Source organism: Peromyscus eremicus, chromosome 7 (assembly GCF_949786415.1).
Source record: "Peromyscus eremicus chromosome 7, PerEre_H2_v1, whole genome shotgun sequence".
Lineage (NCBI taxonomy): Eukaryota > Metazoa > Chordata > Mammalia > Rodentia > Cricetidae > Peromyscus > Peromyscus eremicus.
In genome coordinates this window covers 104,604,608-104,626,150 of record NC_081422.1, presented here as the reverse complement: position 1 = coordinate 104,626,150, position 21,543 = coordinate 104,604,608, and the positions used below count along the sequence as shown (strand labels likewise).

The 21,543-nt window shown below is 54.4% G+C and overlaps 2 protein-coding genes across 2 annotated transcripts; one reads left to right on the top strand and one right to left on the bottom strand.

Moving 5' to 3' along the window:
* The first annotated feature begins 5,328 nt into the window (after positions 1–5,328).
* On the top strand, positions 5,329–13,694 carry Tmie (transmembrane inner ear). Its single transcript, XM_059267136.1, has 4 exons — positions 5,329–5,424; positions 8,281–8,398; positions 11,752–11,901; positions 12,628–13,694. The coding sequence occupies exons 1-4, from the start codon at positions 5,329–5,331 to the stop codon at positions 12,726–12,728; spliced, it is 465 nt and encodes a 154-aa protein (XP_059123119.1). The 3' UTR covers positions 12,729–13,694.
* A 1,472-nt stretch (positions 13,695–15,166) lies between these two features.
* Positions 15,167–21,415, bottom strand: LOC131914513 (probable threonine protease PRSS50). Its single transcript, XM_059267135.1, has 6 exons — positions 21,225–21,415; positions 20,943–21,134; positions 18,183–18,345; positions 17,032–17,315; positions 15,871–16,037; positions 15,167–15,494 (listed from the first exon to the last, which is right to left on the bottom strand). The coding sequence occupies exons 1-6, from the start codon at positions 21,403–21,405 to the stop codon at positions 15,258–15,260; spliced, it is 1,224 nt and encodes a 407-aa protein (XP_059123118.1). The 5' UTR covers positions 21,406–21,415; the 3' UTR covers positions 15,167–15,257.
* Positions 21,416–21,543: the final 128 nt, after the last annotated feature.

Genomic DNA, 21,543 nt, shown 5'->3' with positions numbered 1-21,543 from the left:
GGAAGGGCTGTACCAGGTTCCTTCACCAGATGTGACTTCCTGGTCAGGGGCATTTGGAAGGCTCCTGAGCTCTGGGCTTCCCCGCCCACTGAGCCACCCCACAGGCATCATCACACCCTGTCTGATTATCTGCCAAATGAGGCAAGACCTGGCCAGCCTCTTCCAGTTAGTCCTTGACTGGGGACCAGGTTCTGCCCCTCTGGTAGCACGCGGAGGACTGTCTACTGAATCCATGCCCATGCCTCCAACATCACAGGGCTCCTACTTCAGCTCCCCACAGATATGCACACGTCATGTACATACATGCAGTTCCACAGGTGAAAAATGTGTCAGTATGCATACTTAACTGGGCCACATGGGTCCTCCTCTGGTGGCCAGGTAGGGGCCTCTATGCTACACAACTCTGAGGTAGCCATCCCACTCATGACCACTTGTACATCCATCTACAAGGACATAGATGGACACACAGACACACAGAGAGCTGCGTGCAGAATGCAATGCGCTTGTGTCTTGGTACACAAGCTCACATTCATGTACATACAGGTCTGTCCCAGGCTGGGCTCAGCCCTGAGCTATTCTGGGCCGGGCCTAGGGCCAACAAGTTCAGGGACAGCCAGCTCCCAGCACACCCCAGCTGCTGTGTCACTGGCCCAGGCTAGCTAACTCCCAACCCTACCCCAGGCTAAGTCCATGGTGGCCTGGCTCCCAGCCTGGCTCTGGGACTGGGTGTGTGGAGGCTTCTCCATTCACTCCCCCCACCCCCAGCTTCTCCAAAGCTAAGCCTTGAGTTCTATTGTATCAAATTCCTGGAGAGAAATGGCCACGGGGTCTCCTGGCCACTGCTCAGTTCCCTGCCCATGGCTTCCAACCCAGAGGCCCTGGAGGCTGGATTGGGTCCCCACAGGAAACCCATATGACATAAAAATAGCACAGGAGGGACAAGTAGCCGTCTGCCTGCCTGCACTCAGGCCACCACACAGGAAGGGGATGCTGTCTTCTAGGGAGCCAGAACCCCCCCCCCCAGCCTTGATGGGCCCAGCTGAGGGGTGGGTACAGGGGCATATGGGGTGGGGCTGTAAGAAGCTGCAGCAATACCAGAGGGTGGAGAGAGCCCTGGATCAGAGGCAGAGGACTGAGTTGGGCATTGCAATTTCTGAGGCCTAAACACAGCTCCTCCCTGGGATTCCTCCCTCACAAGAGAACAGGGTAGGTCTGGCAAGATGGCTTAGCCAGAAAGGGCAAGTGCTGCATGGGCTGGCAACCTGAGTTCAGTCTCAGGAACCCACACAGAACTGCAAAGAGACAAACTACTCCACGAAATTGGCCTCCGACCTCCACGGCACGCCATGGCACTCGGGACTCTCACCACCCACCCACACATGCACACACCAATAAATTAAGGGCTGCAGGGCACCATGGCACATTCCTTTAACCTAGCACTCTGGAGGCAGAGGCAGGTAGATCTCTTTGAGTTCGAGGCCAGCCTGGACACATAGCAAGTATCAGACCAGTCAGTGTCGCATAGTGAGTCTGTGTCTCAAAAGAAGAAGGAAGGAAGGAAGGGCCGGGCAGTGGTGGCGCACGCCTTTAATCCCAGCACTTGAGAGGCAGAGCCAGACAGACTTCCGTGAGTTCGAAACCAGCCTGGTCTACAAAGTGAGATCTAGGACAAGCACCAAAACTACACAGAGAAACGCTGTCTCGAAAAACCAAAAAAAAAAAAAAAACCACAAAGAAGAAGAAGATGAAGAAGAAGGAGAGAAATCAGAGGAGATGACCTCAAAGCATAGGCCAGCATTCTGATCAGAATGTAAGTTTCATTTTACTGAAAAACTGGAAACGCACTAACTGTCTAAGGATCGAGCGCTGGTCAAATGAGATATGGCTTTGCTCTTATTCAATATACTGTATTATAGAGCCTTCAACAATGACAATAAAAATAAAGGCTAGCCTTTAGCAATGGCTTGTCACGTGCCTATTTTACAGATAAGGACGGAAGGTCAGGTGACCAGCGGAAAGGCTCACATCTGTCAGTATCCTTAAGCTTTTCATGGTGTTGTTTATTGAGACAGATCTCACAGCTTGAACTCCTGATCCTCTCTCTACCTCCCAAGGGCCGAGTTTAAACTTTAATAACTACAGATACTATATAAAAAAATAAAGCAACAAATTTATAAGAAATGTAATTTAAAAGATTAATTTTTTAAATTCTCTTATATTAACTACATTTTGTGAATTTTGACTAACATCCCCTTTTGCCAACAACTGCAGAGGGAAAAAAAGAAAGAAAGAAGTTTAAACCGTAAGCTTTCAAATGCTATTTCTTTTGTCTTTCTGTGTAGCTCTGGTTGGCCCAGAACTCACTGTGTAGACCGGGTTGGCTTCAAATTTACAGTGATCCTCCTGCCTCTGGCTCCTGAGTGCTGGGATTGTAGGTGTGTGGTACAGATGACATTTCTTACAAGTTCATAGCTTTATTTTATAATTCTTTGATTATTAAAACTTAAAACTACCACACTGAGACTTTTGGGATACGCTGTTATTCTAAGTCAATTAGATTTTGAAGCCTGTATGACGGTATTACGAGTGTGTGTGTGCATGTGTGTGCGCGTGTGCGTGTGAGTGTGTGTGTGAGTGTGTGTGCGTGTGCATGTGTGTGTGCGTGTGCATGTGTGTGTGCGTGTGTGTGAGTGTGTGCGTGCGTGTGTGTGTGTGAGTGTGAGTGTGTGTGTGTGTGTGTGTGTGTGTGTGTGATGGGAGGAGGAATCTAGGGGCACATGTTGGATAAAAAGACTTGGATTCAAAGGCATGTGAGATGAACAGGGAGCCATCAGCTCTGTTCGAGACCCTATCCGAGGTCAGCCTGAACTATACAGCAAGACCCTACATCAAAACATGAGAGAGAGAGAGAGAGACAGAGACAGAGAGAGAGACAGAGACAGAGAGCGAGAGAGAGAGAGAGAGAGAGAGAGAGAGAGAGAGAGAGAGAGAGACAGAGACAGAGACAGAGACAGAGAGCGAGAGAGAGAGAGACAGAGACAGAGAGAGAGAGAGAGAGAGAGAGAGAGACAGAGACAGAGAGCGAGAGAGAGAGAGACAGAGACAGAGAGAGAGAGAGAGAGAGAGAGAGAGAGAGAGAGAGCCTGCAGAGACACAGCCTGCTTTTCTCCCTCTCCCCCTCCTTCCCTCCATTTACTTTATTTTTCTCCCTCTCTCCCTCCTTCCCTCCATTTACTTCATTTTATTTATTTTTGCCGTGCCGGTGGTTGAACACAGCGCTTTGTGTGTGCCAGGCAAGCACTCTGCCACTGAGCTACAGTTCTGGCTTGCCCTACTTCTTGGTGGACAAACCAGACAATGAACTTTCATTTTTAAAAATTTATTTGTTTTATTGTATGTGTATGAATGTTTTGCTCGGATGTACACCACATGCTTGTTGAGTTCAGGAGAGCGTATCAAATCTCCCGGAACTGGAGTTACTGATGGTTGTGAGCCACCATGTGGGTGCTGGGAATCAAACCCGGGTCCCCTTGCAAGAGCAACAAATGCTCTTAACGGTTGAGCTGTCTCTCCAGCTCCGAGACGATGAGCTTTGAACAGCAGGGCCCTCCGGGGCTGAGCAGCAAGCGGCGGTCCTGGGAGCAGCAGTCCTGTGTGTCCTACTGAGGTGAACCAGCTTTCAAAGCCAGTAGCTGCCACACACTCCCCTTTCTCTGCCATTAACCCTGTAACAGCCACCGGCTCCTCGTTCCCTAGGTCAGAACTTAGAGGCAGAGAGGAGCAACAGATGTCACTCTGGTTCACCTGGTCAAAGCCCAACCCTGCCTCTCTAAGCGCATGCCCTGAGGATGTTTAGCTCCACCTCCCCAAACCTCCACTCCCACCCCCAAAATCAGTGTAGCTTTCTGTGGCCCTTCCTTGGCCTGGCCTGTGGCTGAGGCTTGTGGAACCAGGAGGCAGAAACCTGTTGCTAATGCTTTGGTTTTAGAAGCATTCCTGGGGGAGGGGGATATGGTGTTGTGTTGGTTTTGGATTTTGTTTTGCTTCCTGCTTGCTTTGGAAGAAGTGACCCTTAGATTTTGCCATCTACTGTTGAGACTCTCTTTAATAGCCCCCCCACCCCCCGCGGCCTGTAGTCCCTTCAACAGCAGGCCATTCGCCTGCCTGCCCTGTCCTCTGAAGTCCGAGGGCAGCTGGCCTTCTGATCCACGCTGAGGCCTAGCTCAGTCCTTATCGTCAAGGGCACATCCAGGACAGAGCCCTGTGAGACCCAGTTGTAAGGCCTTGCTGAGGTGTCCCCCCATACACAGCCTGGGCGGGTCTTCACTGCTGTTCTCCGTGAGAGAAAGATGCTGAGTCCTGGTCTCCTAGCATTCAAGAGGCTGATGGTTTTGGAAAGAAGGAAAGGGGAAATGAAGTGGGCCGTAGCATCTCCAAGCTCCCACTGTTACACTCCCCTCGGGCTTCAGACCCTCGCCCAGGTCTCCACAGCTGCTCAGAAGCTCCATCCCTGAGTAGTCAATGTTCCCACAGTGTAGGGGACCAACTTCAAGACCTTGCTAGAGTCAAGGCCCAGGCAATAGCAGGACGGTCAGCAGGGTCAGAAAATGGCCCTTCATGGGTAGCTGACCTTGTCCTGTGGAGCGGAAGCTACTGGGTCCTTCCACAACGCCAACATCTGGCCAGCTCTAACTATACTATCCCTGATTCTCCACACCCCTCCCCCTCCTGCTCTGGTGTCCAGGGTGACCAGAGCTGCCTCTGGGCAGGAAGCCAGCCCAGAAAGGCCAGGACATCCCTCAGTGCCTGTCACTATGGCAACATGCCCGCTCTGCCCCCTTCCAAGTCCAGTACCATTTTCTCCCCAAACTCAGGACCTCAGAATGGGAAGGGCCTTCTAGATCAGTCGATTCCAGCCCCTCCCCTTGTCCCAAATGGAGAAACTGAGGCCCAAGAGGAAGGGACGGGGGTGGGGGTGGGATCCTGTTGATCAAGGGCCTACCCCCAACCTGTCCCTTTCTCCCTCCCTGCTTCCCCTTCCTCAGTGTCCTTGGAGTGGAGTGGGAGGTACAAAAGTCCGAGAGCCTGGAGGAGGGGGGGGGGTGCCACCCACACCTACCCTCATCCCAGCCGTGATGGCGCAGGTGGCGTCCCAGGAACCTGACACCCATGATGAATAAATGATGCGGGCTCAACCGCCCGCAGCCAGAATCCTCTGCCGCCGCCACCACCGTCACCGCCTGCCGGCGGCCAGGAGCAGTCACCTGGCAGCCCTGTGCATCAGCCCCCTGCTCCCAGGACCTGCACCGGAGCGCGCGGCGGGAGAACATGGCCGGGCGGCGGAGAGGCGCGGGGCGACTCTGGGCTCTGGGCGGCGCCGCGCTGGGGGCCTGCCTGGCGGGGGTCGCCACGCAGCTGGTGGAGGTGAGGCACCACATCACGGAGGGCACGGGACGCTGGCAGCGTCCAGGCAGGGGGCTGAGGGTGCGAGGAGCTGGCTCTACCCTTTCTTCCTGCCCTTCTCGCTTAGAGAGAGTCCCCGGTCTGATGGCAGAGCACGGCCTCTGACATCAGGGATACAAGGAGTCTCCGTGTGTCCGTGTGTGGAGGGAAATAGCCTTGCCATCCAGTCTTTGTTTTCCTAGAGGATGGGGAGAGGGACTTTCAGCCCTTAGCTTTCTTGACTTCCAGTCTAACGGGGGATATTCGGAGCCTGGATTTAGGGTATGCTGTGGGAACTGCCCTTTCTCTATACAAGTCCTCCAGGGCCCCTACCGAAGGCAGGACCCAGGGACTGGAAGATCCAAATAGGTCCTAGTGATTACGGGAGCTGTGGAAGGTTTCTGAGCAGACACAGTGCGAACAGTTCCTGTTTGGAAGGAAGAGGACCAATGAGGAGGGGGCGCAGAGTGGGAGAGCTGGGAGGAGACTGCCCAGAAAGGAGGTGAAGGAAATGGGTGGGGCAAGCCGGCCAGGAGCCCGGCTGGGGCCACCTGCAACCGCTCCAGTAGGAGGTAGCCCAACAGGCTTACAAGTCAGGAGCTGGAGGCAAAGGGTGAAGGCCCAAGAGCCAGGGCCGGGAGCCAGGGTAGACAGGGCAGAGTGGAGGCAGTTGCTAAGAGACAGGGTGGGATAGGGAAGACAGAGACAGTCGTCCTCAGAGGGCTGAAGGGCCTGAGGGTGGCATCTCCTGGTATAGAGACCTGTACTCCTGTGTAGCATGTCCCTTCTGCAACTGACCAGGGGTGTGGAAGAGGCTGTTGGAGTCAGATGTCAGCTTCAGTACCCGGTAAGGGAAGCCAGCCTGGCTGGGGCCCCATGGAGCACACTCAGGTCTCTCACCAACCGCCCTGAGGCCCCTGTACAGAAACTGAGCTGTCCTCAAAGCAAAGGCTGGGGCATCAGGCAAGGCAGTTCTGAGGCAAGGAGTCTTCCCACTCCTAGGAGCTCATCTCCCAGCTCAGCGGAGGAAATCACATTTGCAGCCCATCTGCCTACATCTCAAGCAAGGCCCAGCCCCTCTTTCCAAGGAAGCAGGAGAAACACTGGCAGCACTGGGAACCATGTCTCCTCTTAGTCCAGCCCTGCAGTGTCCTCTCCACCAGGCTGTGCCTCTGGAGGAGGCAGGACCTCCAAAGTTCAGGACCCACCATAAGATGCCTGGTTGTTGCTAGACAGTCAGTCAGACCAACACACCAGACCTGTGAGACAGGGCACAGTAACCGCCAAGCCCCCAACTCTGATGCTGTAGTCACCAACCCAAGCACATACACACTGCTGCAACCACACATATGCCCTCTGCCCATTTATATGTGCCCAATCCCATGCATGGCATGTATCCACACACTTGCCTGCCTGCACCGGGGTTCCCCAATCCACCAAGGGATGCTGCTGATTTAGTGGGATGTTATTGCCAATTTTACCATCAGATTGGAGAGTTCTCAGAGGCAGATGGCACTACCCCACTCCAATTACAGGGAGAGAAACTGAGGTCTAGAGTAAAGGAAGGTGTCTCTGTTCTGGGCCCTCTTAGTGAGGAGCAAAGAGCTAGGAGCCATGTACCAGTCTACGGTTCAGAGACTCTGAGATGCCTAGCATAGGTCAGTGGTCTCCTCTGAGTGCCACCTGCCCTATGGGTGGCAGTTGTTAGATGAGGGAGTCACCAGATCCTGGCAGATGTCTACCCATGTTTATGGACCCCAGTGGGGGTGTGGGAACTGGGGAGGGATTGCATGACAGATCTGTCCTTACTGATCATTTAGGAGACAACGTATTGCACAAATGCCTGATCCCACCCCCTTCTTGGTCCCTTAGCCAAACTGGTTGACAGAGACAGGATTATATCTCTGGTCAAAACTAGCCTCTCAGATTCCACAAGGCACAGCCATGTCCCATAGACACTCAGGACAAAGTCATGTACCCTCGAAACACCCGGGACAGGCTGAGAATGAAGCTAAGTTGGTAGAGTGTTGGTCTAGCACACACAAAACCCTGGGTTCAACACCCAGCACAGCATCTATAAAAACAAACACACCCAGAGCAAAGCCACACTCTAAAACACATAGATCATGGGTGTGTCCCCTCATTCCCCCAGAGAAGATTGTATTTTCTAGAAACCCAAGGCAGGATACTACCTTTTAATACCCTCAGGCAAGTCCCCTTAGACCAGAGGCATCACTATGCCTTCTAGAAAACACAGACACGATAGTGTCCCTAAGTCAGGAGCCCACAGAAAGCCGAGTGGTGTCCTTCTTAGCCACACTTACATCTTTTAGCCACCTGGTGGCGCTACATTACTATTTTTCTAAGGCTAGCCTGGCTGGCCTTCTGGTGCATAAATTATGGCTTTTAGTGGGACAGGCACACCTGCATGAGGAGCGCCTTACCCCCCTAGCCCAGCAGTAGAGCTCTATTGGGAGATGAGAACAAAGCCAGTCTACCAGAGCAGCACACCTGGCCCATGAAACAGGCCTTGCCTTGTCCCTGGCCTTGGTCCTGAGACCCCATCAGAGCTGGCTGGGACAGGGTGTCCACATTTGCTCCTTTGAGCCTTGTTTCCCCAAGCATCAACCACTCTTCTAGTCCAAGTGCCTGGTGCCACGGTCTGGGACTCTGATCACTGCTTTTATTCTAAATCTGGAACTTTCTGAGGTCTAGGGTGTTGGTTGTGAATGTCTGAAACATTTTGGGGATTCTAAAATGTGTGGGCTGAGTCCTTGCTGACCCCATCCCAGCCTACTGGCCTGTGCCTGGCTCATTCCTTTCTCTGTTGACCCACAGCCCAGCACGGCTCCACCCAAGCCCAAGCCGCCCCCACTGACCAAGGAGACCGTGGTGTTCTGGGATATGCGCCTGTGGCACGTGGTGGGCATCTTTTCACTCTTCGTGTTGTCTATCAGTGAGTAAGCTACATCCATCTCTCTCCACCTGTGGTGACAGGGGGTCATAGCTCCCTCTAGCACCCTTGGCCCCTTCAGTACCCCTTGAGTTCAGAGCAGCAATTCCAGGCAGTTCAAGTAGGTCAGGCACTCACAGGAGGCCCACCATGGTCTCTGGCACCTCCTCACTCACACCAAGTCCTGTGGAGGGCTGACGGGCCAGTGGTGACCCGAAGATTTCTGCTGGACTCAGGGAAGCAGCCACATGGCAATTACGTTAATTACAGGGGACTCCACTGAATCCAGGACATGTCATCTTTCCCCATGGCTGGCCTCCTTGACGCTTTTCTTGCAGTTTGGCCAATTCAGAGAGCCCACACCCAGGGGCCCCAGCAAGGACTCCCCAGACGCCTAGCAGATGTGGCTTCCAGGCCCTGAATCCTACCTCCTCCAATGCCATTTTCCAGAAATGATTCATACCTACTTCCTTTCAAAGCAGGGGGTCCATTCCTCTCCTTCAGTCTGGACTCTTACTGATGCAAAGATGTAGCTGAGGGGCTCAGCATGTGCCCCTCCCCCCTTTCCCAGTGCGAAGTTGAGGAGGGAGAACTAAAAGTTCCATGAAAGGCAGGCCAGGTGGGAGAGACTACCAGAGCACAAAGCAAGTTCAAACCGAGGGTGGGAGGAGTGGAAAGAGAGGAAGCCCATCTGTCTCCAAAGGCCCACAGAGGCTGGGTCTCCAAAGGCCCACAGAGGCTGGGTCTCCAAAGGCCCACAGAGGCTGGGTCTCCAAAGGCCCACAGAGGCTGGGTCTCCAAAGGCCCACAGAGGCTGGGTCTCCAAAGGCCCACAGAGGCTGGGTCTCCAAAGGCCCACAGAGGCTGGGTCTCCAAAGGCCCACAGAGGCTGGGCCTCCAAAGGCCCACAGAGGCTGGGCCTCCAAAGGCCCACAGAGGCTGGGTCTCCAAAGGCCCACAGAGGCTGGGTCTCCAAAGGCCCACAGAGGCTGGGTCTTCTGAGCTGTGGAGCAGAGGGAGGGTTCCCGGAAGGGACTGCAGAGGGGATGGTATGGGCAGAGACTGGGAGGAAGCTGATCTCTATGCCAGGCCTCAGATGTCTGTGGGACATCACCAAAATGCACCCAAAATGGAGGCTAAAGTGGTATTTGCATTCTAGTGGTGGCTTTCCCAAGAGATTCTCCACAGTGCTGGCTGCCCAGAAACCATCCACTTGCAAAGGGATCTCAGAACATGACATCCGATTTGCACACGCTTCTCCTGGCACCCAAAGTGTCCTCCAGAGAGAATACCCCCTCCTCCCAGATCTGAGGGACTGATCGTATTCCCAGCTGAGGCCTAGAGAGAGTCAGGCAGCCGAGTGAAGACCCCAGAGAAAGGTGTACCTGCAGCCAGAGCCCCTGCATCCTGAGGGAGACCGCCCTTGTAATCAAAAGCAGGGCTGCGGAGCAACTGCCCCGAGGAGCCCCGGAGCAGTGAAGGGAACATCTTTGGGGTATCCCTGAGGGTACCAGCTAGGAACCTGAGGCCTCCCCCAGGCTCCACTCTGGGTGATTGGTGGAGGTGCCTGGGGCCACACCCAGTATTTGCACAGAGTCAGACTGAAGAGGCACGTGGACATCAGCCACACAGAGCATCTCCTACCCCTAACTTCATTTCCTAGAATGGGAACAGGCAGGAACAGAAGGTCCCTGGGCAGCAGGGCAGCAGCGGCTGGCTTCCATAGCTGCTGGGAGTGGTGTTGGGAAAACAGTTTCTCTGCTTCCCAGACTGCTCGGACCCAGGCAGTGAAACATTGCACACTGCCCCCCCAACCCCCGCCGCGCCCCCCCCCCCCCCCACACACACACACAAAGTCCCTCGGAGCTAGGGACTAGGGTTAAACAAATCCCCAGCTCTTTCCTGGGCCTCCACACTTGATCCCACATCTTTAGTTTTTCTTTCTCTTTGAAGGAAAATAATCAGGCCAGGGTAGGCAGGGCAGGCTTGGAGGGCCAGGCAGTATGTAAGTGTGTGAGCCCTGCTCTGGCTGCTGACAGCTGCCTGTTCTGCTTCCTCTGAAGTTCTGAGCTCCCAGGAGCAGGCAGGGTGCTCGGGGTGTCAGTGGGGTGAGCAGGCAAGATGACCCACGCCAGTAGGGTTGGAGCATAAGGAGAATCTTGAGTCCAAGGCACCCACACAGGAGTCTGGGAAAGACCAAAGCAGAGCACTTTGGGTAATAAAAGTCCGTTGCTGGCTCAGGTCTAATCCCAAGAGCCCTATGCTGGGGACCTAGTGCAGCTAGCCCTGCCCACCCTCAGCATATCTCTGAATGCTGGTGGCTCCCAGAAGTGGAGGCTTTGGGACCATCCTTCCCATTTGTCTGTCCATCCATCCATCCATCCATTGCTTCTCCCATCCTGAAAGTCTGGAACCAAAATATTTGGCTCAAGGGATATTACTTTGGTTGAACAAGATGATCCCAGACTACCTAGGTATGATCCATTTCCTCAAAATAGACCTGGCTTGTCATGCCTGAGCCCTTCTGCACCTCAGTAGCCTGCCAGGAAGTTCTGTCTGGCCATATTATTTATAATAAGAACCAGCTCCACCCCCTCCCCAGGGGCTGGGGCCACAGTGGTCAGATTGTGGGAGCCTTAGAAAAATAAACTCGGCCCAGCCAGCCAGGTCCTGGCAGCCTTGCCCTGCACATCACTAGATGGGCCAGCTTTATGCTCTGCCCCAGCTGACGTGGGCACAGCTGCCTTTAACCAGAAAAACACTCCTGGAATAACTTCCTCAGAGGTAAATGCCCAGGACAGGGTCTGGGCATTCTCACCGGTTTCTCCCCAGCCAGGGTCCAGGCTCGTCCTCCGGGATGCTGGGGAGGGTCCAGGCTCGTCCTCCGGGATGCTGGGGAGGGTCCAGGCTCGTCCTCCGGGATGCTGGGGAGGATGCAGCCACACCCTTGGGTATTTGAGGCACCTCTGCCTCTGCAATTAGGAGGCCGGAGAAGGAAACCCAGGGTGTCTTAGGAGCTCCCAGAGAGGCCTAGGTCAGAAGCACAGGGTGACTCTGGGTAGCCATGGCTAGAGCCATACCTAAGACCTTCACTTTACCTTCCTCCAGTACCCAGTGTGATCAGAAAGACTATCAGACCAAGATTGGCTATAGAATTCGTGGGGCTAGTACAAATGAAAATACTAGGCATTACACTAAGCATGGATCATGGGCAAGCACATAAAGTCAGCTTCACCCGGGAGGTCACCTCAGGCTTTTGCAGGAGTCTCTTACGTGAGAGTCAGGCCTAACATGTGGGTACCACTTAACCTGGCTGAGACCCCACCCTAGCCAAACTTGCTCTGACATCCAAACAGTCATCACACTGTGCTGTGTGTTCAACTGCCGTGTACCACGGACACGGAAGGAGATTGAGGCCCGGTATCTGCAGCGAAAGGCGGCCAAGATGTACACGGACAAGCTGGAGACTGTGCCTCCCCTTAATGAACTCACAGAAATCCCTGGAGGTAAGTAGATTCCAGTCCCATGGCAGCCAGCACTGGATCCCGCAGCCAGCCAGTTCCTCAGTCCTGCTGTCCTAATTCACCCTGTCTCCCTGCAGCTGGTTCAGAGAAGGGACTGGGCACTATCCCAGGAGACCAGAGTATAGAACTGGTCAGAGCCAGGCAACTAAAACAAGAGCCCATTTGTAGCAGGAAAGTTGTGGGGTGGGGGGAAGGCTCGGTTGGTAAGGTCTTTGCCATACAAGCACAAGGACCTGACTTTGGATCTCCATCACCCACAAAAAAAAATGAAACAACAAAAACCAGGCATGATCATGCACCTGTAAATCTCAGTGCTGGGGAGATAGTGACAGAAGGTTCCTGAAGCTCACTGGCTGGCTAGTCTTGCCAAATTGGTGGACTCCAGGCTTCTCAATAAGTAAATAAGGTAGAGAGCCAAAGAAGACAGTCAGCATCAACCTCCGGTCTCCATGTGCATGCCCACACATGTGCACACTCAGCACCGACCTCCGGTCTCCATGTGCATGCCCACACATGTGCACACTCAGCACCGACCTCCGGTCTCCATGTGCATGCCCACACATGCGCACACTCAACACCACACACAGGTATGCATACACACGCACCTCAAATAAAAAAAGATCTGAGAAGGGAGGCTGGGAAGGCAGAGAGGAGAGCTTTGGGACCTTTCCCCCCTCTCACCACTGCGGCCTCTTCCCCTACCCACAGAGGAGAAGAAGAAGAAGAAGAAGGACAGTGTGGACACGGTGGCTATCAAGGTAGAGGAGGAAGAGAAGAACGAGGCAAAGAAGAAGAAAGGAGAGAAATGAGGAAAGCATCCTGGTGGTGGCAGCTGGGGCTGGCAGGCCTTGAAGCCCAAGTTCAGGCCAGGATCCAGGCACCAGGACTCCACGTTCATCCATGGACCACAGAGGCTATGGTCTGAGAAGCCAAGGCCATGGCCGTTACGTCATGGCCCAAAAGGTGTAGGGACAAGACTTGACGAGTGTCCACCCGGACTCTGTTCCTTCCACATCACCGTCTGGGCACTTGTCTCAGGCCACTGTCCCTCTGCAGATATAGAGTGGCCTCGGACTGCTCCCCACATCCAGACAGGCCTCTGGCCCCACCCTTTTCGCCAGGGGCAGAGGTGGCCGTGAAGGAGTCAGAGATTGGCGGTTTCGGATGGCAGGATCGAACAGGTTGTGTATGAACCCGTAAGCACGGAGGGCGGGCTGACATGAGAGAGTCTCTGACATAGCTAGATAGCAGCCCTCATAGCAAGGAAACTGCCCCAGGCTTGGCAGGAATCTGTCCCAGGCTGCCGAAGTGGCCCCATTATCAGGAGGGTTCCTGACCTGGCAGAGGCTAAGCTCTGAAAACAAGACGACAGTGTGTAGAGCTGGGGCCGCTGAGGGGCTGGCATGAGGCCGAGTCTAAGGTCTTCTGGCTCAGCGGTAGGGTTTGAAAGACAAGAGGGCTGAGGCCGGGGGCTGAGCGAGAAAGCCTGGGTCTCCCCATGGCCTGCCGAGTACAGCAGTGTACAGTTCCTCTTCTGCCATGTCCCCTACCGAAAGAAGCGTCTCTGCCGAGAAGACTATTCAAACGCCATTGAGGGGTTGGCTCTAGAGGAGACAGATGTACGAGGCACTTCCAACATCAAAATGAGGAGCTCTGACCAGAGCTGGGGACGGAGACTCTGGGAAAGTTTTCCAGGAGGGAAGCCTGCTAGAAAGGTGTCCTGAAGAGATCTGTCAACAAAGCTGGGCGCCTGCTCAGCCCCAGACAAATAAAACTTCAACCTGAGATGATCTCCACCCCTGTCCCATGCTTTGCCAAGCCCTGGAGGATTCCTGTAGAAGGCGACACAACAATCCGTAATAATAGGTGACTCAGCGAGCCTGAAGTTCTCTCCCTGACCCCTGTCCCAGACTGAGACCAAAAAAAAAGGGGGGGGGGAGTGAGATGGGAGGGGAAGTGGAGAGATGCCTCATTGGTTAAGAGTACTGCTCTACCAGAGGACCTGGGTTCAATTCCCAGCACCCACATGGCAGCTCACAACTGTCTGTAACTCCAGTTCCAGGAGATCGGACGCCCTCACACAGACACATGCAGACAAAACACCAGTGCACATAAAATAAAAATAAATAAATTAAAAAAAAAAAAAGAAACCCAGAGGCCGAGGAGCAGCCAGGAGAAGTTGCAGCCGCTCCACCCCACCAAGTGGACTCGGGACAGGGAGGGGAATTGATGAGGCTCACCTGAGCTCTCTTCCACCCTACCCCATGCTCCCAATAAGTCTCTAATGTTTGGAGCCGGGTACTAGGACTCACGAGAATCATCCCTCATTCCTAACACGGTCCCATATCAACATCCTACAAGGAGAAGCACCCCAGAATGACATGAGGAAGGAGTATTGAGGGGCAGAGGGATCACAGCAGGGCCCCCATCATGGAAGGAGATCACTCTGACTAGTCAGGCACGGTCGGTCTGCTGACCTCTACCTCCAGGCTCCAGTGTATGGGCTTCTCATTCCTAGAGCTGGCTGGGGTCCTTTCTCCCCAGACAAACCAGCGCCCTTCTGTGTGGCAAGGCACTGGACGTTCAGAGGGGCGGCGGCGGCGGAGGCCACTCAAGGTCACTCAGAGCAGTAGCTGGTGCAGCCGGTGGGAAATATGTCTTTCCCACCAGATCTTTTTTGTACCTATGCCCCCAGGCCGGAAGCAGGGCTAGAGGGTCAAAGTACTCTATGGATCTTTGGGGACTTTTGGAGAGTTCTAGCCACTGGCCAGAAGGCAGTCAAGACTAGGGAGAGTCCGGCGGGGGTGGCACACACCTTTAATCCCAGCACTCGGGAGGCAGAGGCAGGCAGATCTCTGTGAGTTCGAGGCCAGCCTGGGCTACAGAGAGAGTTCCAGGATAGCCCAGGCTACACAGAGAAACCCTGTCTCAACAAAACAAAAAAAACCAAAACAAAACAAAAAAATAACAAAACAAAACAAAAGACCAGGGAGAGCCTAATTCCCACTGGAGTCTCACAGAAGGATCATGTCACTTTGCATCTAGAGGTCTGGGAGGGAGGTCCCCGCAGCCCCAGCTTTGGCCTAGGTAATACATCCCAGTCTTCCCACTTCCCCTTCACATACCCCTCTACCTTCTGCACCAAATCTTCAGAGGCTTACACTTTTCAGTTTAAGTGCCCAGAGTCCCTCACCTACCCCACTATGTACACCTGCTTCCCACTAGAGCGGCTCAGAAAGAGGAGACATGGGAAAAAGAAGTGTTTAATCTCTGCTAGTCCCTGCCGATTGCCACACCCACAGCAGCACTCAGTAGGAAGGGAAGGGGACCTGGCAGTGTCACAGAGTACCAAGAAGGCTGAGGAGCAGAAGGAAAGCCAGGAGCGACGTCCTGGAAGGGGCTGGAAGGGCCAGGGCCTCCCCACTAAGGTGGTCCCAGATCCACCGCTGGAAGGAGGAGACCTGTAGAAAGATGGGCGGGGCCTCGCTCTTCTTGCAGCCTGGGCCCCAGCTCATCATCCCCACCAGGTACCATGTGCCGCCAGAAGAGCAGACCAAGGGCTCGCCAGTTATCTCCTGTAAGGAGGGAGGAAGTTAAAAGGCATCAGGGAGGTGACGCCGTGCCTGAGAGGGACATAACCCCACTCAAGGAGCCAGCCCAGGGTGTTTCCCACCGGGTTCTTTCCATAGCCGCCCAGTGTGAACAAAGCGGACAGGTGCTCCTGACCCATTATTTCCTCCTCAAAGGACACTCACTCCTTAATCTTAGCTCCACACCCACCCCTCCCATTTCCATCCGATCCAGTCCACCCCTTTCCAGCCTCTGCACCCCTGCCCTCGCCTGCCTCTCTCCATTCACCCCCCTTCCCCTCTCCACAGCCCTCAGCTCTGCCTCCTGCACCCCTCCACCCCTTGGCCCTCGGGATAGATGAACAGGGGCAGAGGTCCTCACGTAGCAGAACTTTTCCCTGTTGTTGTCCGAGACACAGATCATCTGAGATGTGATGATCCGAACCAGAGAGGAGATTCTGGAGAACTTGTGGTAGAAATGCTCACATTTCTTGCTGTTCAGGATGGAGACTTCCTTCTCCTGAAGGGTTTGGAACTGGGGCCACCTGCCTGTGGGACAGGTCCCCATTCAGGGTTAGCCACTGACTGTGGCCCACAGCTACCAGTTCTGTCTCTTTTGCATGGTAGCCACAGAGATGTCTCCACGTCTGGGGGATTTTCCCCTCCGGCCAGCGGGTCCCAAGGTTGCCCCATACAGAGGTGCTGGAACAGACAGTCCACACCGATCGCCTCTGCTAGTCCTCTTCCAAGTGCCTGCCAGCACTCTCAGGGTCAAAGCCTTTCTTTTCAAAGCTGTCCCTAGAGCTACCTCCTCACTAAGGTTGACCAGACCCGCTCCATGGAGACCCCACTCCACCCACCCCCATCCCACAGCATTATTTCCCATCCCACCCAAAATATATCTGAGCTCCTGGGAGACAGGAAACTTGCGATCACTCCCAGATAGGTCACAGAACAGGCTGTTTAGAGGGCAAATCGGATCCTCAAGGATACAGAGAAGGGCATCTCTCTTGTGCATTGGTGGCTCCATAGAGAGAGTAGATATTCCCAGAAGCCATGAGAAAAATGATCCCTTGAATGGGTATGAGAGGACAGCCTGTCTTGAGGGCCTTGCTCCTATACTGGAATCACAAGGATCGAGGGTCACTGAAGGGAAGGGATGTGAGTGTGACTTGTGTGACTCTCAACTTCCAGACACAAACTGCAGCAATTCTGGGAAGCCTTCTGCAGAAATGGGAACTCATCCTCTTGTACTCTACTCGCCGGTGCCCTAGGGTTGTGTATGGGTGACAAGCTATTGTTCTGAGACCTCCTTGCTGCCTTGGTCCCGAGACTTCAAGGGCGGTAATGACCATGATATGTTCACTGACAAGACCCTCAACTGGGGGAGACTTCCGAGATGAGAAAGCAAACAAGGAGGTTCCTGGATCAGCCAGCTCCTTAAAGAAGGTACTCTGGAAATGTCCATTCATGGGGCACCCCAGCCACATCCAAGTCCTTTCTCCCACCATGCACCCCGGGCTGGGCTGGGGCTCTGACTCACCATTAATCCGGGGATATCCCCAGCCTGTCACGGTGCAGCGAGAACTGTCCTCCACCATATATTCCAGGCCAGGCAGGCAGATGGGCCACACATATTTGCTGTACTTGAGCCCCCATTGGAGTTTGAGGAGGCTGATGTCGTTGGTCCGGCCGACCCAAGACCAGAACCGCCTGGGTTGGTAGCCGCTGTTTATGAAGATCTGACGTACTGGCACGTCTGTGCTGGTTACTGTTGTCCGGTTAATCCATGGGCTCCCAACCCTCACTGTATAGTTAACGTGTTGCCTACGGGAACGGGAAGGGGGTCTTCCATCAGCTCTAGGCTCCTGCCTCAGCCCCCAGTCCTGCCCTCCACATCACTGTGGCCCTCTAAGCAAATCCAGGCAGGCCACCCCGGGCTTCATGGCCCCCTGAGCCTATTCCTCATGACAGAGCCCTGCACACACTGTGTGGTCCTCTTGTTTTGTGGAGGAGGGAATGGGAGATTCAAAGAAGTGCTGTGGCCTGCTCAGGGATGTACCCTTAGGAAGCGGTCGAGTTGGGATATAGACTCCATTTCCTCACAGAGTTCCTGTGTAATGACCACGGCCTAGATCTCAAGCCACCCTCCACAGGACACCTCTTGAAGTCACTATGTTGATCCTTATGTCAATGGAACCTGTCTTCACTGGTCAGTCCTCAAGGGAAACACAGACACTACTCTCAGGAGTTCCCAGACCCCACAACACTGGCACAGCCATCCTTTTGTCTCCACACAATCTATGTCTGTCTTCTGTCTCTGTCCACCCTGAGAGGTTCCAAGCCGGGGCCTCTCTGAACCGGGGCCTCTCTGAGGAAAACTAGAAACTATTGATTGACGAAGGGAAGAGAAGAACCTGGAGGTAAAGTGGGTGGAACGGGAACCCTCAGGTCCTCCGAGCCTCCCTTACCTACGGATGGCTGCTCAGGACTGTCGGGCAGGTAAAAGGGCAAAGGGTGGGCACATGCCAGAGGCTGAGCCCCAGGAAGGAACCTGTGAGACTCAACCCTCCCTTGCTCAGAGTGAGGACGAGGCTGGGACTGGCGCTGTGGGCTCCACGCAGGACTGGGTCTCCAGCATTCCAGATGCCTTTCCACCCACCCACCCACCCACGCACCTGGGCCCCAACTCACTGGGTCAAGCAATGGGCCATGGTCAGCACCCACTGGGAAGCAATAAGGGTGCCAGCACAGATGTGCACGCCGTTAGCCCGCACACTGACCATCCATGGCCACCGCCGAGTCATGGCTTCTGGGTCTCGGAGAGTAGGGTCTGTCTCATGGGAGGAGCCACAGACTAGAGGAAAAAAAGAGCATGAGGAAGTGATAAGCTCACCGGCCACATCTTGTGGCTCTGTCCCCACTCTCCCCTCCCTCCAGCCTCCCCAGCCACTCACCTGTTTCTACCCACCCTATGGAAAGATAGCATCCATCCACGGACATCTCCAGCTTTAGCAAAGCCTCCGCACTATACCCAGGTACCTATTTCCTTGTTCCTACAGCTCAGGCCCTAGAGCACGGCAATAATCAGCCTAGTGGAGGACTCCGCTTCAGCCAGATGTTCACAAATGCACCTGTATTTCTATCTGGTTGCAGATTGCTCCTCCTGCTTGAGCCAATGCAGACCCCACCCCTTCTCTGGGAATGCCCTCTTGTGATTCATGGAGATAAAGACCGATGGCCTAACAGTGAAACAGACTGAATGAGGGAGCAGGCACATCCCAGAGAGGAGAGCAAAGTGACAAAAGCTGTGGAAGCTTGCTTGGCCTCCTTGGGACTCAGCCCTAAACTACATCACACAGCCGTCTCACAAAAACTAAGCGTCTGTAGAACCAAATGCGGTGAGAATTCTGGGCCCTTCTGGAGAGAGGCGTGCCAATGACGGAGGGCACTTCAGAAAAAGTCCTGAGACTGAAGAGGGGGTTCAGAGAGATGGCTCAGCTGTGAAGAGAACGGCTGCTCCGGGCGGTGGTGGCGCACGCCTGGAATCCCAGCACTCGGGAGGCAGAGGGTCTCTGTGAGTTGGAGGCCAGCCTGGACTACAGAACGAGTTCCAAGACAGTCAAAGCTACACAGAGAGACCCTGTTTCTAAAAATAAAAACAAACAAACAAAAAATGCACTGATTGCTCTTCCAGAGGATAGGAATTGGGTTCCTAGAATGCACATGTTGGCTCACAACCATCTGCAGCTCTAGTTTTGGGGGCTCTGGTGTTCTCTTCCGGCCTCCAGAGGCATCAGGCATACATGCATACATGCAGGCAGGCAAAAACACTATATGAATAAAAATAAAATAAAGGAAGTTGAAGGTGCCCGTATTTAGCTTCCACTCAAGTATTTTCTAAACAAATCAGTGGATTGTGAAATCAAGTAAATGGGTTATGGCCAGCATATTTACATATTTGTTTACATATTTATGTATTCATTTGTAATGCTGGGAATGTAATTCAGGGCCTGGTAAATGCTACTCATGTGTTGCACTTTATCTACATCATTTTCACGTGGATGGGTGGATACACACACAAGTGTGTGTGCGTGTGGAGGCCCGAGGAGGATTTTGAGTCTCTCATCACTCTCCACAGTATTCTGATACAGGGTCCCTCACTGAACTTGAAGCTGGTTTGGCAGGCTCCTCAGCCAGGGACCAGGATCCCAGCAATCTCCTGTTTCTGCTCCCCACCCCTAACCCCAAAGTGCTGGGGTTACTGGAGCAAGAGACCCTACCCACTCAGCTTTTAGCTTAGATTCTAGGTTTTAACTCAGGTTCTCACGTTTGTTCATGTGGTAAGAGCTCTTACCCACTGAATTATCTCTCCAGCCCATCACTGCATTTTATTTATTTATTTATTTATTTATTTTTTCAGAGCTGAGGACCGAACCCAGGGCCTTGTGCTTGCTAGGCAAGCGTTCTACCACTGAGTTAAATCCCCAACCCCCATCACCGCATTTTTAAATGATACTCAGCTAACAGACCATCAGCATGTACCACATACAGTACCTTGATGTCCCCTGCTAGACTTTTCTGAAACAGTTAAGTGACTTCACTGAATCCCAGGATAATAACTATTTCTCACGTGGGTCTCAGCTACAGATCCCTGCTTATGAAAAAGTGTGCTGGTGCATTGGTTAGGTTTACATGTCAACTTGCACTACATAGAGTCTTCTGAAAGAAAAGCGTACACTGACCAATTGTCTGAGTCAGATCGGCCTGTGAGTAACTCAGTGGCAATTATTAATTGATGTTGGATGGGATGGCCCTGTGTGGAGGGGCACCGTCCCTAGGCAGGTGGTCCTGGGCTGTGTAAGAAAGCTAGCTAAGCATTACCCTGTGGGAGAGCGAGTCAGCAAGCAGCCTTCCTCCACAGTTCCTGCTTCAGGCTCTTGCCCTGGCTTCCCTCCGTGATGGACTGTGACCTGGAAGTGTAAGCACTGCCCCCCAAGTTACTTTATCACACCAACGGCAAGGACATTAAAATAACCAGGTGTGCCTTGCAGACCCCACAAGAGTTCTCACACAGCCTTCTTGGAGTTGTGGGCTGGGAACCGAGACAGGGTCAGACCAGGTCAAAGGCAGGCCCGCAGCAGCTCAGACAGGCATCTGGCTAGCAGCCAGCTCTGGACACCTCAACAGCACCCCCCAACTCACCACTCTTCCCATCGACTTTAACTTTCCGTGTCTCCTATTTAGCTCACCTGATGAAAGGCCTGCTGTAAGCACAGGACCCTGACGGCAGGACCAGGGCCTGGCCCAACCTCCAGTGCTCAGTAAACACTGGTACAGCGGCTTTCCCATCCATGGACTCTCCTCTCCTCTGGGCCCTTGATCCCTTGACCCTTCGACCTCAGGGATCCCAAATCCCTGAGAGCTCTCGGGCCTCTCCTGCCCAGTACTCACAGGGGAGATCGCTGGGTTGCATCCCCGCGATCTGTGGCGCGGTGTCCGGTGGCTGGGTGGTCTGTGCAGGGCCCTGCCGGGGAAGGCGAAGCCTGCCTGAGGGACAGGTGGCTCTGGGGTCACAGGGGCCGCCAGGGCCGGTCGGGACTGCGGTGGGCAGCGTCCCGGGGAACTCGCCTGCGGCCAAGCAGCCTGCGGAAGGTCAGGAGCGGGTGAGAGGCGGCCCGGGGTGTGGGCGTGCCCGCCGGGGGTGGGGGGGCGCTGGGGACAGGCCGGGCTCACCTGCCGGCCGCCGAGGCAGGAGCAGCAGCAGCAGGAGCAGCAGCAGGAGCAGGGCGCCGGTCCGGGTGCGGGTGCGAGAGGCCCCGGGCCCACGGGGACCCTGAGGGCCCTGCCCGCGGACCCCTGCCCAGCACCCGCGCTCCATTGCGCCGCTAGGTTCCTCCGCAATGGCGCCCTCCATCGGGCGCTCGGGTGCCCAGGCTGCGTGGCGCCCCCTGGGTGCCATTCGTTGGGGCGCTCCTGCAGAATGGCGCGCAAGCTGTGCCCCGCTCCTGGCTGGTGTCTTCCCTCACACTTGGCGGGCCCTTTCTCTGGGTCA

Excerpts from the sequence above, each read along its gene's own strand:
- LOC131914513 (XM_059267135.1), bottom strand. The coding sequence starts at position 21,405 with ATGGAGGGCGCCATTGCGGAGGAACCTAGCGGCGCAATGGAGCGCGGG. Across the intron at positions 18,346-20,942 it reads GCAACCCAGCGATCTCCCCT|TCTGTGGCTCCTCCCATGAG; the intron begins GTGAGTACTGGG and ends TTTTTCCTCTAG. Across the intron at positions 15,495-15,870 it reads ACAGGGAAAAGTTCTGCTAC|GAGATAACTGGCGAGCCCTT; the intron begins GTGAGGACCTCT and ends CCCTCCTTACAG.
- Tmie (XM_059267136.1), top strand. The coding sequence starts at position 5,329 with ATGGCCGGGCGGCGGAGAGGCGCGGGGCGACTCTGGGCTCTGGGCGGC. Across the intron at positions 8,399-11,751 it reads ACTCTTCGTGTTGTCTATCA|TCATCACACTGTGCTGTGTG; the intron begins GTGAGTAAGCTA and ends ACATCCAAACAG. Across the intron at positions 11,902-12,627 it reads ACTCACAGAAATCCCTGGAG|AGGAGAAGAAGAAGAAGAAG; the intron begins GTAAGTAGATTC and ends CCCTACCCACAG.